This window comes from Aythya ferina, assembly GCF_964211825.1.
Source record: "Aythya ferina genome assembly, chromosome: 1".
Taxonomy (NCBI): Eukaryota; Metazoa; Chordata; class Aves; order Anseriformes; family Anatidae; genus Aythya; species Aythya ferina.
Genome location: NC_140296.1, coordinates 77,016,601 through 77,034,050, shown reverse-complemented (window position 1 = coordinate 77,034,050; position 17,450 = coordinate 77,016,601). Strand labels below are relative to the sequence as shown.

The window sequence follows — 17,450 nt, the reverse complement described above, 5'->3', positions numbered from 1 at the left end:
CTCCTATGAAGAAAAGCTGAGACGGCTGGGGCTGTTCAGCCTGAGGAAAAGAAGGGTGACCTCATTGCAGCTTCTCAATATTTAAGAGGGGTTTATGAAATGATCTGATGTAGTGGGTGGCATCCCTGCCCATGGCAAGGGAATTGGAACTGGGTGATCCTTAAGGTCCCTTAGAACCCGAGCCATTTTGTGATTCTATGATGATGATCTTGATTGCCCAGATCACTTGTCAATATAAGAGCATGTGTTACTGGTACATGGTGTCTGTAACAAGAGGAATGAAGAATCTCATTCAAAGCCTACTGACTCATTAGAAAAACTAGTACGGTCTTCAGTGGGTTTTGGACTAAAGGCATTTGATTTAAGGGAAATTTCATAATCTGTAAAATAAAAATCACAATGTTTCTCTTTCCTAAAAGAAACTATAATTCATAGATATAAAGTACAAAACATGAAGTATTACTAGTTTTCTCTATTAGGAAAACTGTTTTTATCAAATTTGATTTAATCATTGAAATGACTAACTTAAGGGGCTTTAAGACCTCACAGATTGGTGTATCACTCATTTCTTTCAGTTGAAGTTACATGGTTAAAATGGAAACAAATATATTGCATGATTTGAGTTGATGTTAGTTTGGGGAACAAATGCATTATTACGAAAACAAAAACCCACTGAGATATTGAAATACAAAGTAGAATAAGATCCTTATTAATTAACAAATCCTGGGTAAAAGCTAGTTTTAAACATGTAAGTATGTAGAATAGGAAGCACTCTGGCAGAAACAAATGAAAAAAAAAAAAAAAAAAGCAAGTTAATGGAGCTTTCATTTCAAAATTCAGTAATATTATCTAGAATATGCAGTTTTTCCAAACGTAATTCCCATATCCTGCATGAACAGCTACAACAAAGAACAAAGTGAAAGGTTTACTGATGCCAACTTGCTTTCTTGTCATCATGTAACTGTAAAATATATGTACTTACAGCAACAGTGGAGCAATTGGGAAAATAGAGCTGCTCTTGACATCAGTTATGCATGCAATGTATGGCATAGTCCTGCTGGCACCCCCTTGGCTATTTGCACAATTATTTTCTTGGTCATCTCACAGAATTGCGTGTTTATGTACAGGGCAAACAGGTGTTTGTGCAGAAAAGAGGAATCTAAGCCTCTCCATCTGGGACAGCCTGATGCCCTGAGGTTTGACAAGTGTTGCAAAGCTTTGCTTTCCAAATTCCTGGAGATAAAGAGTGGACCAGGACTGTAGGAAGTAGATAGATGTTGATTTTCCTTTCCCTTGCATAGATACATTTGGTTGTTATATGTGTGGTGGTTTTATTCAGGTGGGCAGTCAAGCTCCACTACAACCATTTTCTCACTCCCCCTCCTCAAAGGGAAAGGAGGAGAAAATATGATGAATAGGCCTCAAGGTTTGAGATAAGGACAGGGAGAATGCTCAACAATTATCGTGATGGGCAAAACAGACTCAGCATAGTGAGATAGCCAAATTTATTGCCTATTACTAACAAGCTAGAGACATGAGAAACAATTGAAAGAATATAAAAAACTCCTTTCCCCCTTCCACCCTCTCCCGCCTCCTCCCCCCAAGTAGGACAGTGGAACAGGGAATGGGGGCTGCGGTCAGTCCCTAACGCTTCGTTTCCACTGCTCCTTCACGGTCACTCTTTGCCCCTGCTCCACATGGGGTCCTTCCCACAGGATGTTCTTCCTAAACTGAGCCTGCAGGGGCTGCCCACAGGCAGCAGCTCTCCGAGAACTGCTCCAGATATGGGTCCGTACGGGGTCCGTCCCTCAGGAGCAAACTGCTCCAGCACGGGTCCCCCACGGGTGGGCAGCAGCTCCCCCCAGACCCCTGCTCCTGCGTGGGCTCCTCTCCACGGGCTGCAGCTCCGGCCCGGGGCCTGCTCCTGCGGGGGCTCTCCATGGGCTGCAGCCTCCTCCAGGCCATATCCACCTGCTCCACCGGGGGCTCCTCCACGGGCTGCAGCGTGGAGATCTGCTCCATGTGGGACCCATGGGCTGCAGGGGCACAGCCTGCTCCACCAGGGGCCTCTCCACAGGCTGCAGGGGAACTGCTGCTGCCTGCCTGGAGCACCTCCTGCCCTTCTGCTGCACAGATGAGGGGAGCTTCAGGGCTGGTTCTCACTCCTCACTCTCCCAGCTGCTGTTGTGCTGAATGAGTTGCATAGTTGCATAGGTGAAATATGCTCAAACTGGGCAAGTCAGCTCAAAATACAGGCACAGAGTTCAGTGAGCTAGAATAAGAGCCCAGGGTAATCTGTAGCTTGATTTCGCTCTAGAATTTCCTAATACACATGCATATCCATGGATACACATGCATATGCACACAGAGCCACACTTAAATCAATGCTTTGATTATAGACACAGCTCTTTTAAATAATAAAATTGCTTACTACAGAATAAATAAATAAATAAATAAATAAACGGTATATTTTCATGGGATGTTCTAAAAACTGTTGAGTGTACAAAATGAAGCTCAACACTAAATTAGTGTTGTGAGACCTCGAACACTATTGCTATTCATACATAGAAACATCAGGGAATACTCTGTACACCTTCTACATCTTCACATTGCACTTGTTTTGCATATCACAGTGCATGTATGAATGCCTATTCAAGTTCTTGTTTGTGCATGTTTTATATAGTTAAAGAGAAAGTGTTTCTCACAAAGACTGTAGTCCCGTCTCTCACAAAGAACAGATAAACAAAATACATACAAAACTAAAGTAATGTACTGGGTGAATCAAGTTCTGGTCTTCTCTTCCAATAAAACTTTGTCTTAGGTCAAAATCTAAATTAGTTAAATAAAGGCTCCAAATAAATATTTCTATAGGCTTCACAGTTTTTGTAAATTCCCAAAGTACTATGAAAAGCATACTTACATAATCAACTGTGGCTCATGTTTTCAGTGGAAAAAGTTTGCCAGCCTTGATAGTATGAAAAACTTCAAAGGCTGCGATAAATCAGATGAATAATTTGTCTGGAGGAAGTCTGCATAAATTGGTCACATTATCTAAATGTGTCAAATGAAATCTTAAGATCACTCCCTCTCTTTCTCCAGTAATAATTGGATTTGTACGTCTCTAAATTGCTAGTCTTTCACCATAATGCAGGGGCATGTATTTTTCACTGCCCGAATGCCTGTCATGGTAAATGGTTACAGAACAGTGGCAAAAGATACATGGGAGGATTCAGGCAGTCTGGTTCTCCATTTTCCAACTCTTAGCCCACCTGATGTGAAGAAGATGAGGAGACCATGTAAGAACAGCTCACTTCTGCATTCCTAATTTAGAAAAGCTGGACTGGGTAAGATGAAAGGGGCTAAAATTCTAAGTAAATTGTTCAAAGATAAATTAGAAGGCTTCATTAGTCACATGATTTCCTCTGGGGGACCATCATTTTTGAAGGAAGAAGAAGTAACAGAAAAATGGCTTTTTAAAATTATCTTGATTTTTCTTAAGTTTTTAAGGTTTTAAAGAAGAGTTTGGTTATACATATCTCTTGCTGTTCTAGAAAAGCAGTGGTGGAAGTTTATTCTCTATTATTCATAAGTATTTTGTTCTTAATTGAACGTTTATGAAATTCAAGGCTATGTATGCACTTGAAAATTGCTTTGGTTCTCTATGAATGAAATGCCCTCATTTCTGAAGCCAAATTTACTAATGCAAATTTGGATGTTTAATATTTTAACCAAGACCAAAGAGAAAGTATCTTTTCCTTATTCTATTACTAAAATGTTCAAAGTCTCTTGCTATTAGCACATGTGGCTCTCTTATTTATTCTTCTAATTCTCTTATGAAAAGAACATGTAGATCCTTCCTGAGGGTTCTAGCTTTAAGCTGAGAATCTAAAATGTGAAGAGAACAATCTTGCAATCCTGTTCATTACTTTGAAGTATTCTCTTGCAATTGCTCATATTAGAATGAGCAATTTGTTAGTTCATACTAATTAATTAGTTCATATTAGTAAAATAAAACACATCTGTTACTATTTGCAATGCTTAAATAAGTGAATTGTGCAAATCTATGCCTCCAGATAGGACATTTGCTTTTGGTTTGCTGATTATTATTTTTAAACTTTAAATTTATATTATCAAAGGCTGTTAAATAAAAATCTGTCTTTGAATTGTTGGCCTCTCAAATGACAGTTTGATTAACATTGAATTCATTATTTCATTTTAATCTGAATGAATGTGCAGTCCAATAAGGATTGAAAAGTAGTAAGATATCTTAGGAGGAGAAGCAGAGGAATTATTTACTTGGGGACTTCCCTGGCTGTAGCATGCACCTGTCAGCCCCAGGGTACTTCCTTGAGCACCCGAGTTACTTTCAGTCCTTCCACCCAGAAACTCTTGGCACTGTGTACAGTTGGCAAAGCAGGAGCCAGCAACTGGGTTCAACTCAGGTTCATGAAATCTAGCAGGAGGTGAGGGTGCATCATTAAAGAAACTGGGCATGCCACAGCATGGCCAAAGCAACAGAGGCAAAATAAGTACATGATTTGGAGATAAGAGTAGTGAGGGAGATGAGGCTGTCTGGGAATAGTTTTGGGTCCACTGCTGAGGTAAGGGGAGAAAAATCTTAGTGTTGTACATTAAATGAGAGAGGATGTATTTCTGCCTGCTGTTTTCTTTGTATGCTTTATTTTCATATATCAGTTGGAAATATGAGGCAAAATGGAACGCTGTTTTTGTCATAGCTATTTTTCCAGTGCATTGATATTTAAATCATACTGACACCTGAACCTGATTTTCCAACAAAAAGCTCCTGTGGTTGTGTTTGTTTGTTTGTTTTATTTTGTGTGTGTGTTTGGTTTTTTGTGTATGGTTGTTTTGTTGTGTTTGTTTTTGTTTGTTTGTTTATTTTTTGTGGTCAGTGGATTTGAAATCTGGAGATGATCTTTGATGAAGTATTGGAAATAAGAGTTAAACAAGTAAGAAAATAAACTTTACTAGAGTACAAAAGAAACATGAAACAAAATCTGATTCCAAATCATGATTTTTACCTTGTACTTTATACTCACTACTTGATTTAAAATCAGCTCACCACCATCACATTACCATCACATTTTACGTTTTAATAAGTTCCTTCCAGAGGAATACAATTGTACTATATTTAACATTATTCTTTGTTTTTATCCATAGCAACTTATAAAAATTGAAGACTTAAATATAATAACAAATCTGTAGCTGCAATATGAATCAAAGTTTATTTTCCTGAGTCCTAAATCAAAGATCTGGTGCTTGGTCAAAATCTCTGAACAGAATAATGTTGATAAATTATTTTACCAGCCCAGATTGGCAAGTATTATGGAAGACTCTTTAAGCCTTCTTTTCAAAGAAGTACTTAAGCCTGTGTCTAAACTTTAAATGTGTGAGTAACTCAAGTTCACCACATTAAATTCTTTCAGGGCATTTACTCAATATAATATAGTATTTTAGTATACTGTCTAGGAAATAGGATAAATGAGAAGAAAATGGAGAGATTTACACTTTTGTCTAGATCTAGCTCTAACTGTGGGCAGCAAAGTGAAGAACTTGTGCCAGAATGAGCATTAAACTGGAAGGATACCAACTTTTTTATTGCTAGTAACCTACTGCAGCTGGGGCCTATTCCACTGGAAGGCAAAGATTGAGCCACCAATGACTTCAGTGGCACAGAACCAGTGTGCAGCAGAATGGAAGAACTAAGTCATAGTGTAATTCTTGGCAAAATCCTGGATAGTTTTTAAGAAGAAAAAATACTATAAAACATAACGGTAAAGGCTTCTTTTCTTAGCATGATACACCCTAAGTCAAAGTTGGGTCTTTCTGGCTGACCGTTTGGTTGTCACTTACCTGAGGTACCATGACATTGAACAGTGGGATGGATCTCCATTTTCCCAAAGAATTTTGCCTTCACTTGGGCTTTCCGACAGTGACAATATGGTTCCAAACCAGCAGCCAGAGCAACAGCTGGGAACAGATAAACCTGTTTCCTCTCTATAGACGAATTGCACAGAAATTGACTCCCATTTCTTTAATAAATCCCTTCTGGTGGTCTACTCTGACAAAGTTCTGCATGCTGCACCAGTAGCAGACAAAACTAGTGTGTGCCCTAGCCATCCCAGCCCTTCCAGTCATGTGAGGAGATGGAGTTCTAATACCTTCAAGTAGGCAATTTACAGAGGTCTTTCAAAGTGATGTTTGCCATGCTGAGAAATATACACAAATACAGGTGGTTGCAGCTCCCTCAAATGGCAGCTTTGTCACAAGCCAGCAGAAAGAGCTGAACAAGGTTTATGGCAGCTCCACAGGTCTACTACCTAACACAGACCAAATCACCATATTTACTTTCTCTGCTGCTTGCCTATCCAGCTGTCCTTCCTAACCTGCCAGTTTAGCTTAATACTGAACTGCTTTTTATACATACCTGGTTAGATAAAATGGGATTTTTTTCAACCGCAAAATGCAGTAATATGTATTGATTGATTAAATACAGATTTTTTTCCATAATATAACCTCTCAAATAAAATATAAACTTTCAAAAATGTTTTGGTAGATATCTGTAGAAGCCAAGATTTTAATAACACTGCATAAATTGTGGTACTTTAGATGAGCTTTTTGCTTTCTCTTTCTATAAGTTTCTGTCATTAGTTATGTGCAAAACTCAGAGGTTCGTTTTTTGGAATGAATACTTCCCAGATCTTGCTTGCTGAAGATTAAATTAAACGTCTCATGAGCAGCAGCTCTTGTTGAACTCCTGGGTTCAAATACGTCCCATGTCTTGGGAGTTCAGAACCAGATGCAGCCAGGATGCTGCAGGACAGCTGTACAACCATTCAAGTTCTCCTTATCCCCCTTCATTGCATTGGATTAGCCAGTAGGGAATAAGCTAGAGAACTGCCTAGCTCTCCTCAATAAGTCTTTAATGATATGCTTTAAATGCAATCTATCTGGTATTTGCTGTGCTCTTTTAACACTTCATCTTCCAGTTTGACTACTGCACTGAAGAAGAAAAAAAAAAAGTCACACATATTTGTGCCTCAAATATATGTACAGTTTTGCAAACCTTGAATAGCTCACGTGTTCATCCACAACTTGTATATTTTCAAATTTATTCAAATGCTTAAATGTCTTTCTTGATTCCTGATTATTATCGTTGTCCTACTTTGGTTACTTATTCATTAGAAACAGGGCTGAGCTAACTACACAAGATCCCAGCTAAGCCAGTATTTGGATATCTTATATTTTGATTGAAATAGGAATCTCTTTTTAAAAAATTGCTTATCCTAAAGTCAGTTCTGTCACTGTCTAACTTGGGACAAAGTTTTGGTAAGAAGTTTGAATGCCCTGAGAAAACATGTTGTTCTCTATATTCTTTCCTTTCCCATCTTCTCCCCCACCCCACCCCCTTTTTTTTGTATGTCCATTTCACGTTATAACTAATAAAATAACTAATAACAAAATAACTAATCAGTGTCAGTTCCATTGGCCTGTGTTCTTTGTAATCGTGGTCTCTATTGCAGTTAGAACAATCCTCAAGCACATACATTGTTTCTTTCCCAAACCTAATACAGCACATCAAAGGTAAACTTTTGCTACAACATGCTATATATGGCTCTCATCCTGTCCTTTTTCCCCAGAGGCCACAGCTGTGAAATTTCTCTTATGCTCTGAAGACAGAAGAAAAAGCAGTGAAGGAAGACTAAAGAGCATTGCAGCAAGGCAACTCATAAGGCAGAGTAGTGTAGCAGTCACCTCTACTTGAATCAAAGGCCAGAGCTGTGGCTGCAAATGGCAGGCACCCATGTTACACTGAGTGCACAGCTTTGCAGAGAAGTGAGAGAACAATTGTAGGCTTTCCTTAGAATATTGTCCTCTCAGTTAATAAGGTTTTTGTGTGGTCAAGAATCTAAAATGCTTGGATTTCATTTACTTTTCCCAATGTTGCATTTTAAATAAGAGATAAAAAAAAAAAAAAATTAAAAAAAAAAAAAATCCTGTGAAATATAGCAACAGACCTGACTTAGTTAATATTGTTTAAGTGATGGTGGCTTCAAATGCAGCTATTTTTATTGCATTTTTAATAATAATAGTCCTGGACAATTAATTAAGAATGCAGTATCTCAAGGGTCTTTCCTTGCGATATACTGTAATCACTCGAGGTAAAAAGCATAGTCCCCAGGAGTGTATCAACATCATAGCTGTTATTTCTTTTCACATAGAAATGTGCAGTGCAGTTGTCAAGCTCTGCACATTTGAGACTAGAGGTCAATCATTTGTATTAACTACAAATGTTACCATTCCCTGGCTTAAGAAATACAGCGTCGAGCATGTGTATCCTATGGAAGAGCAGTCATCTGTTTCAGGACAAGTACATAGAATAAAAATTAGCTTAAGTTTTTCCATGTGCACCTGGTATGTCCGTTTAAATAAAGAACACCAAAGGAAACATTAAACTCACATATACCCAAAACCTGGCTCAAGACCGTGCTTAATATTCTGGCAGTTCTTCTGGAATTGATTGGCAACTTTTTTAATAGATTAGACGCAAGTCCTAGAGGCAGCAGGCCTGGTTCATAGGGTACGTCACCGCAACGAGGTGGAAATGTAACTGGAGCATATGCAAGTATAACTTCTTCAAGTTAGGAGGAAAAATAGTTACAGTAAAAATGTGGTCGCATGGACTTTGTTAGCAACAGGGTGCATATTTATGATCTATAGGGAGTCTGCATATCCTAAAGACTGATCTGCCATGTCATCACCGCTCTGGTTCCCCTGCTAGCTTGACTAAAATGGAATTTGATCACACTTCTGCAGTGTGTTTTAAAGTGTGTTTTAGTCCTAATCTCTCTTCTATTGTTATATAACTGTTTGGCTTTTGGTCACACACTTTAAGCAATCAAGTCTGAAAATATATAATCTCTCTCAAAGCACTCCAGTCAACAAACAAAATGCATTAATGTGAAAAAGCTCCCAGGTGGTAAATTCTAATGAATGCTTATATTTAGCAGGAGCAAGAAAAAGAATACTTCCAATGCAAAAAGGAAAGTGACTTCAAATGGAATTTAAAATCTCATTGTAGTTGATAGCTGTATCTTTCTTTTGTGACCCTTTGAGTAGACATATTTATGGAGCAGAAAAATGCCACTGAGGAATTCTCAGGGATGTTGTCTCTCTGCTGTGACATAAGTCAGGAGTACACAACTCAGCATGTTTCTTCTTTAGTAAGAAATACTTACGGTAATTTATTTTGACAGCATTTTCAACCCATATAGTAGCTTAAGACTATCTGTTTGTGCTACCTCCTATTTTAGACATGCGATGCTTTGCGTGAGACTGTTAATTTGGCAAAGGGCATGGGTTCACATTTGGTTTTCATAGACTGATAGATTTAAAGGCCAGAAGAGACCATTATGATCATCTAGTCTGACTTCCCCCTTCAATCAGGGCATGAGCCTCACGCAATCATTACTGCAAAAAGACCAAGACTTCACTGTGAGCTAGACAGCAGCTTAAAGAAGACATCCAGTCATGAGTTACATTCCTTTAGTTTTTAGAATTAATTTTTCCAACTTCAGATTCCAGTCCCTGGATCATATCATTTTGTAGGCATGCAGAGTCTAAATGAAACATCATCCTCAACTGTCCGTTTCAATTACGTCTGTGATTCCATCTACTTGGATTTATCCCCAGATTATAAGAATATTTATGTTGTACAGTTGTCAGACCGTGCTAAATGGACAGTAAGCATTCTCTTCACTTTATACTGGATATTGTAAAAAAACAGCTGTGAAGCACACATGGATTTTTAAGATCTCAGGCTAGGTCTGCATTGGTAAGTCATGAAGCATTCAGCCTGGCTTTTGACTTTTGAGAGCAGTTTTCATTCACAGGGTTAAGATGTATGAAACCTGCTCACAGAGATAATGTACAGCAACTCTTGTACTTCTTTTAGAAGTCATCCCCTGAATTTCTAAAATCAGCTTTTAATAGACAAAATTGGCAAGTGAAAAAAAAAAAAAAAAGAAAAAAAAAAAGAAAAAAAAAAAAGATAAGGAAAGGCAGGTTAAAATGTTTCAGTAATTATGATTTAGCTAGACATTTTTCCAAAATATTGTTGCAATTCACCTGCAAGAATGGCCATAGAATATTAGGTGGGAAGAAGGAAGATATTTTGGATAAGCTTTTTCTAGCACTTGTTTTCAAATGTATACATCATAATCTGGCAACAAACTTTCTCCAGAATGCTGTGTGATAGTCAGAGTGGTGCAATGGTCCATATGTGCATCAAACAGGGGAAAAAGCTAGAGAAAGATACTGTCAAAAGAAAATTCAGGTAAATATACTGCAAGAGTTGATTGAATTTTAACAAACTTTAAAATTTTCAAGTCAGCCCAGTTTTAAGAAATGACATTCAGTACTTGCCCTAGTGAAATCAGGAAGATTGACATTCATTTAAGAAAGCAGCTGCCAGTTCTTACTATTTAGTAAAGCATTAATATAAACTGATGTTCTTCAACAGACGTTTAACAAAATTCTGATACTTCTTGACCACAATCTCTTACCTACCAAACTGCAGTGAAAAAAAATCCAAAATTTCCAACTTGAAAATAACACTGTTCAAGAGCTCTTGAATGCATTTTCTCTAATTTTTGTAAGGCAACTCACTAGTGTAATGGTTATTCTCTATTTTTATGACTGATAAAGGCGGACCACATCAAGCGACACATCTGAAACCATAATAATATATATTGGCTTATGTTTATATTCATTGGAGAGAAAAAATATTCTAAAATCTTTATCCAAGATTTAAAATAAACCTATGGGTAAATAAATTTCTGTTTCAATGCAAATTCTTGTTCTTCATGAATGGGCTTTGTTCAAGAATGTGCTTTGTTCAAGACAAAGGTTTAAAAAAAAAAAAAGAAAGTTTTTAAAAGTTTTTAAAATCACTGTATTCCAAATTCCATAACAGCTTTGAGAATATTTTTTTCTTCAGCGTATGTATTGGCCCTAATTGTTAGCATTTATTGTGTCAAAAATACTGTTGAAATTAGGCAATCTCAAGAGTATACTCATCAAGAGTTTACTCATCAATCATACAGTTTTCATCTTACATCTTGTAGTATAAATATATCAGGACATGCACACAATGAATACATAGGCAATAGGAAGGCACATAAATATAATTTCAAGACTACTTGCACATTTGGATCCCCTTATTTTATTTTATTATTTTTTTTTTAAGACAAAGGTTATCTGATACTGTAAGTATATATGATATTTAGACTTTGCATGTGAGTCTCAGCTCTGCAAAGGGACATCTAACAGCATGGCAAACATGCCTCTGCAATTAAATGATCGTTCACAGTACAGCTTTTGGAAATATAAGATACAGCGCAAACTGTTCGGTAAAGAATTCCCATTCTTGTTACTCTTTGTTTTTAATGAGCTATAAAATAAATGCAATGTAGAAGGTATTTTTACAACCAGAGTTTGTGATACATGATACGCATGGTTGGGCTGGAAAGAAAATGCCCAAATTATGTACTTCAAACACCCATCACGCTTCTCCAAAGAGTTACATACATAAAGCCATCAAAATCCTGTGCTGTCTTTAATGGGACAGGACTGACTCCTCCTCCAGTGTTTACAGCTTCAGCTCTGGTAAACGCCAAAGTATGTGTGGTTCAGCAGTGAAATACTGCCAGCTTCACTCACTTGTAGCCAAAGGCAAGAAAGAGTAAGGAGACTGCATGGCTGCAAAGAGGGAGGGCAAAGCACAAGGCATTTTGAAAGAGCATGAAATAGGCAGGAGGTAACAGTGCCAGAAAACACACACAAACACACATGAAATACCTGCGTGGAGATGGTAGGGATGGAGGAAAATGAAAGGATGAAAAGTCAGGTGAGTTTGTAGTAGCTGAAGTACCTTAAGTAACATAATAGCTATATCGTGGGGAAAAGCAGTAGGGTGGAGAAATGAAGTATATTAATAAAAGATGAGCAGGGTTGAAATTAAGAAGAGTTCTGCAGGGGCACTACAGGCTCTGTGAGGAGGGCCTATTTCTGCTATTCTTGTTCAGCACCTCCTAGATCACTTTAGTGGGGACTGATGGAGGATAACATACAATTAAAAGGCAGAGATTGTCAGCCTGTCAGGAATACTAAGCAAGGGACTAGTCTCACACGCTTAAACAGGTGAATGACTATGAGGAAAAGCTTCCTATGAGCTGTCCTCAGGATTTTCAATATGAAATATATATTTATATATGAAATATATATAAAGTTACTGAAATGTGTGAGTGTTTACAGTCAGGACTCTTTTTAATGGACTGTATTTTTTTATTCTTTTCTATTTACTCAAGTTATACTTAGAAATTATTCTGTGTTTGTGGAAACTTTGCATGTTATGCTTCCAGAAGGTGGACTTCAGCAGCTATCACAGGATCTACGCTAAAAAGCAAGGAGCTCCTTGGTAGTTGCAAATCCCACAGTGCATTGCATGGTCCCAGTCCCAGAGCAGCCAGATAAGGGAGCAGGTCACAGCCACCACAGACCGCATCTTCCTCATGCACTTGGATTTCCTTCCTGTGGGTAGGGTGGGGAGGGAGGAGGCTGAATCATTTGTTTCTGAATCTCTGTCTCACATGAAATTGCACAGCGGCCAGGATGTGGCTTCAGATCTGGGAGGCAGAAAGCACTGCGAGCTCCCACAGTTGGGTATATTTGTTGTGGCCATAATCGGTTGATAAACACAGGCACAAACCACACATTGTTTCTCAAGGACAATAAGTGAGTAGATATTTTATTATTTTACTTAGAAATGATGGTTTTCTTTAGAATTATTTATTAAAAAATCTGACTGTACTCAAGTAGGGAAATAAATCAATTACATCAATGCCCCGGTGGTGTGATCAATGTCCTACTACTGAGTCCTTATGAGTGTGATCCCAAACAGGCACATGCTGGGAGACGTCAGTTAGCAGCAGGTTGTTAAATTTAAATGTCAGACTAAGAGCATGGAATAAGGAGTCATTTTTTTTTTTCTGATAAAGCATTTTTAACCTCCCTGACTTCTACTTACTCTGTTATTTTTTCCCCTGATTAAAACTAATTTCTTAATCTAGTTTCTAGTAGGTCCTTAGAAAGTATTTTGTGGTGAACTCTTACCACAAACATTTCAGCTTTCTTGTCTTGCCATGCTTGATTCATGGACAAAATATCTAACCGTGCACATCAAAATGAATGTCATGTGTTGATACCTGTGTAATTACATAATTCAGATCCTGAAAGTACACCCATTTTTCAACTGTTCACTTAAATTTTAAATTCTTCAGAATACTAATGTGTTCTTTTCTTTCTTTTTGACAGCAAAATTTGGAGAGTAACCTCACCAACCTTATTAAGAGGAATACTGAACTGGAAACTCTTTTGGCGAAACTCATTCAGACCTGTCAACACGTAGAAGTGAGTGCTGACCTCCATTTGAAATACCTGCAAACTGAATTACATTCACTTTGAGCTTTCAGAAATGAAAGCTTATACAAAAACGTAACAAGTACAAGACTAAATTAAGGTCATGGTAAACTGATTTGGAACTTTTTCACTGAGAAATGGTATTCTCAGTACGCCTAGCCTCCTTTACATTTATTCCTATCCCCTTTTAATTATGATTGAATGTTTAGATGACCCCCTCCACTGTTACACTTGAGCATGCCATTCACCATCTGTAGAATGCTTACCTTCTTGGCTCCTTTGCCATACAGTAATAGTAATATTTACTGGTTGAAAACTAGGACAAAGAAATAGTAAGGTCCAGATCCACAAAGATATTTAGCTTTCTATCTGCCATGGATTTTATTTTTGTTCATCAGAAATACGTATCTAGATACAGATGTAGCTTCAAAAGTCATGTATGAACTGTACTTTTCTTAAGAAGAATAGGATGCCTGCAATCTTTTGAGTTGCCTGAGGGTATCACAGAAGGGAAGGACCTGAATCCAGATTTCCTCCAAATTTGGGGGATATTCTAGATGGATCTTTGGGGGCTGCTGCTCTATATGCAAATTAAAATAATCACAGACTAATTCAACCATGGGAGCTTACACAGGGGAGAACAAAGTCCAAAATATGCTATTTTTAGCAGAACTTTTCTTTTTACATTTTTCTGCACTCTTAAGATCATTTTCTCACTGTTAGAGAGTATATTCTGCTCAGCGAAGTCAAAACAGCTATGAACAAACAGCTTCCTTGTCATAAAAAAACTTACAAAAGACAGTATGAGTTTATGCTTTGTGACTGTAAAATGATACAAATATTAAAAAATTTAAAGCATTAAAATTTTATCACCAATGCTTTCCTTATGGTCAGTCTCAGCTGAGAGTCCCAGGTGACACAAGAGATACAAAATATTTTCTCCTCTCCTCCAGGCAAATTGTGAATGAGGAATACTGGAAGAGTGAGAAAGGCTCAACATTGTGAGGTGTGCATGCTTGTTGGCCGATATACTGCATTTACTGAGATACACTGAGTTGATCATTTGAAGTGCTATCAGATTTCTTAAGTGCTAAATTTGGTTTAAGACAAAGTAGGAAAGTTAATGGTGTAGGAATCAGAGAAGCTGGCACAACATAAATACGGGTGCTTTAGCGTGGAACAAGTCTTAGACCTCAATCACAAAGAAAAAGGTATTTTAAGTCGAACAGCTAATTACTAGCCAGATTAGCAGAGAAAACTTATTTTCCCAGTGAAATTGCTTGACTTTTGTTTGCATTATAATACTGCCTGTTGACTTGCTTCTACAGGGGAACATTTGTCCTGACTGCATTGTGATTCCTGCAGCAACCTCATTTATTTAGAGGAGGGGGTGTACTGTGTGCCTAGCAGACTGGCAGTATTAAATAATAATTGTGTTGTGTAGAAAAGGTATTCTGCTTTGAGTATGGCTGTCCAGACATGTAAAAAGAAGCCAGGTGTCTTTGTCAGTGTTATCTGGGGAATAGCCTTGGGAATCTGGGAGAGGAAAGTAGCCTCACCACAGAGTTTCTGATACATGGGTATGTATAATTTAGCAGAAAGTTAGCTCTGACATACAGAGCCTTAACAGAGCCACGCAAGTCTGGAGAAAGACTCTCTTTTCTACCATCTGCCATATTTTTAGCAAAGCCTTTTTTTCTTCCTTAGAAAGTTCTGTGGAAGTTCTCTGTAGGTCTTTTTCAGAGGAAAATTTGGTCATCTAAGCCCAAGAGCAATTGTTGCCTGTGAATAGTCACATCTTGAAAATATGACACCTGCTTAAGTAATTTATTGACTGTGGCAACAGTACATGCTGCAACAATAAAGACAACAACAAAACAAAATAAAACAAACAAAGAAGCAACAACAAGACTGTTCTTCCAAAGAGATCGCCTCATCCATTTTTCTGTCTGACAGTTGACCTCTCTCCTCTGTGAAGCCTCACTGACTCAATGGGATTCAATAAAAACACAAAGTCTATCACAAGATTAGACTTGCAGTAAAGGATTTGACTTCTTTATATGCACAGCAATAACATCAGACAGAACAACTGTAGCATCAGATGGGATGACTTTAGCAGATAATGAGAGACAGAGACAAGGTACATTTTCTTCCACTATATATAAAACTCAGAGCAAAAAACATGAAGCAGATGAGTGCAGGACAGCATAAAGCCTCTACTGCACTAGTGGCCTATATCCAAGATGTGCTAGATCTGGAAAAATCTAAATCGTTCCTCCTTCTCCCCTGCAGTATATTACCAGCTCTAATGTTTAGTACTACAAAAAATCCAACTTGTTCAACTGGTAACAGATGCGCTACTGTCCCTTAGGTCCTGTTTTAGAAAATTTCTCTGTAGACATAAAGCAATAGCAGCAAAGTTGTTAATAAATTCCTACCACGTCTTATTCATCAAATTAGTCTAATTAGCATTTAAATTAGCTAAATATTAAGAAATGAGCTTCAGTCAAAACCCTGGACCTAGGCAGCGGTGGAAATCAGGCAAGTGGGGATGTGGAAGTAAACTCTAAAGCTATCTCTCTTTTCCAGAATTTTGAAAACTTAGATATGATATGAATATCTTAAACAGTAGAGATGCTGAGGCTAGTATAGGTTTAAAAATTCAGTATGCTCTATTTCTTTGTGCTTCTTGACTGAAATTCACCCAAACCAGGATATAGAATGAAGCATAGTATATTATTATAATTTTAATGTTACAAAATTAAAATTACAACACTTTCAGAAAAGCTGAAGTTTCCAATGATTTTATTAATGTTGCTATATGAACTTACAGAGAAGTGGAAATTGAACAGGGAGTTAATTTTATAGGAAAGGTTTCACTCTTTTCTTTTTCATTTTTTGATACACTATAGTCAGATTATAATGTAAAATATATTGTATACAATTTGTAAAGATGTAAAAATATAGGTAGTGCACTGTAAAATCTGATGTTACACACCCAGGTTATCGTTACCTAATTTAGAATAATTAAAAAAAAAAAAAAAAAAGCGTTGATTTAGGTTTTCAGGAGGTTAAAATCTGATGAGGAAAAAGTAGGACACTTTTTTTTTTTCAGGCCAAATAATGTGAATTTTGATAAACAAGGAAGAGCAGGATGTTTTTGTTCCTTGTGTTAAAGTTGCAGAGTTTTTATGAAGGGATATATCAACAAAACCAAAGTTATTCTATTTGACATTTATTTGTAGAAAATAGAAACAAACACTAACTTTTTAACCATTTGTCATTAAAAAAAAAAAACACTATCACATGAAAAATGAAAAAATAATATCTTTTTCTGGCTTTTGATATGGAGCAGAAGCTGATGTTTCCTAAAATGAACAACAAACAGGCCATGTGTCTGTTGAATAAACGAGTCCTCACTAGCCAAACCAAATGTTGTTGTAGAGCCACTGTTTCTCATCAACAAAGTGTGCTGTTAATGGCTTCCTAGCAAATGATTTTATGGCAGATTAATTATTTACCACGCATCCTTCACATCAGGCAATTGTAATTTCATCCATAGCAAAAGCTAAATCCTATCACTCTGTTTTAAAACTGAAGAATATTCCCTTTGGAAAGAGTGGTGCTTTTTTTCCACTTTTCTCCCATATTAGCAGGCGGGAACTAGTCAAGGATGTTCATTATCTGGAAACTGGATGATTTCCAGCAGCAAGGGAGGAGAGCTCTGGAGCTGCCTTTCATCACTGCAATGGGGACATAAATCTTACCTATTTTTAGATGGAGTTCATCAATTTATGACAAGATTTATCCTGATGTGGGATCTGATCTTGAGAGACTGGAGAAGTCCATTTCCAGTCTTAGGTTCCTGTGAGTGGTTTGGGGCATATCAGCAGGAAAAGTTAAGAGAATAAATCAAGCCAGATTTGTATTCTTTACTGCTTTGAGTAAAG

At 37.4% G+C, this 17,450-nt stretch overlaps 1 protein-coding gene across 5 annotated transcripts in view; it reads left to right on the top strand.

Moving 5' to 3' along the window:
- MID1 (midline 1) overlaps positions 1 to 17,450 on the top strand; it is a 250,455-nt gene that overhangs the window by 181,773 nt on the left and 51,232 nt on the right. For all 5 annotated transcript variants that reach the window (XM_084537854.1, XM_084537855.1, XM_084537853.1 and 2 more), the window contains exon 3: positions 13,396 to 13,491. In XM_084537854.1, the coding sequence (XP_084393980.1) occupies positions 13,396 to 13,491 (96 nt within the window). The remainder of the gene's footprint in view (positions 1 to 13,395; positions 13,492 to 17,450) is intronic.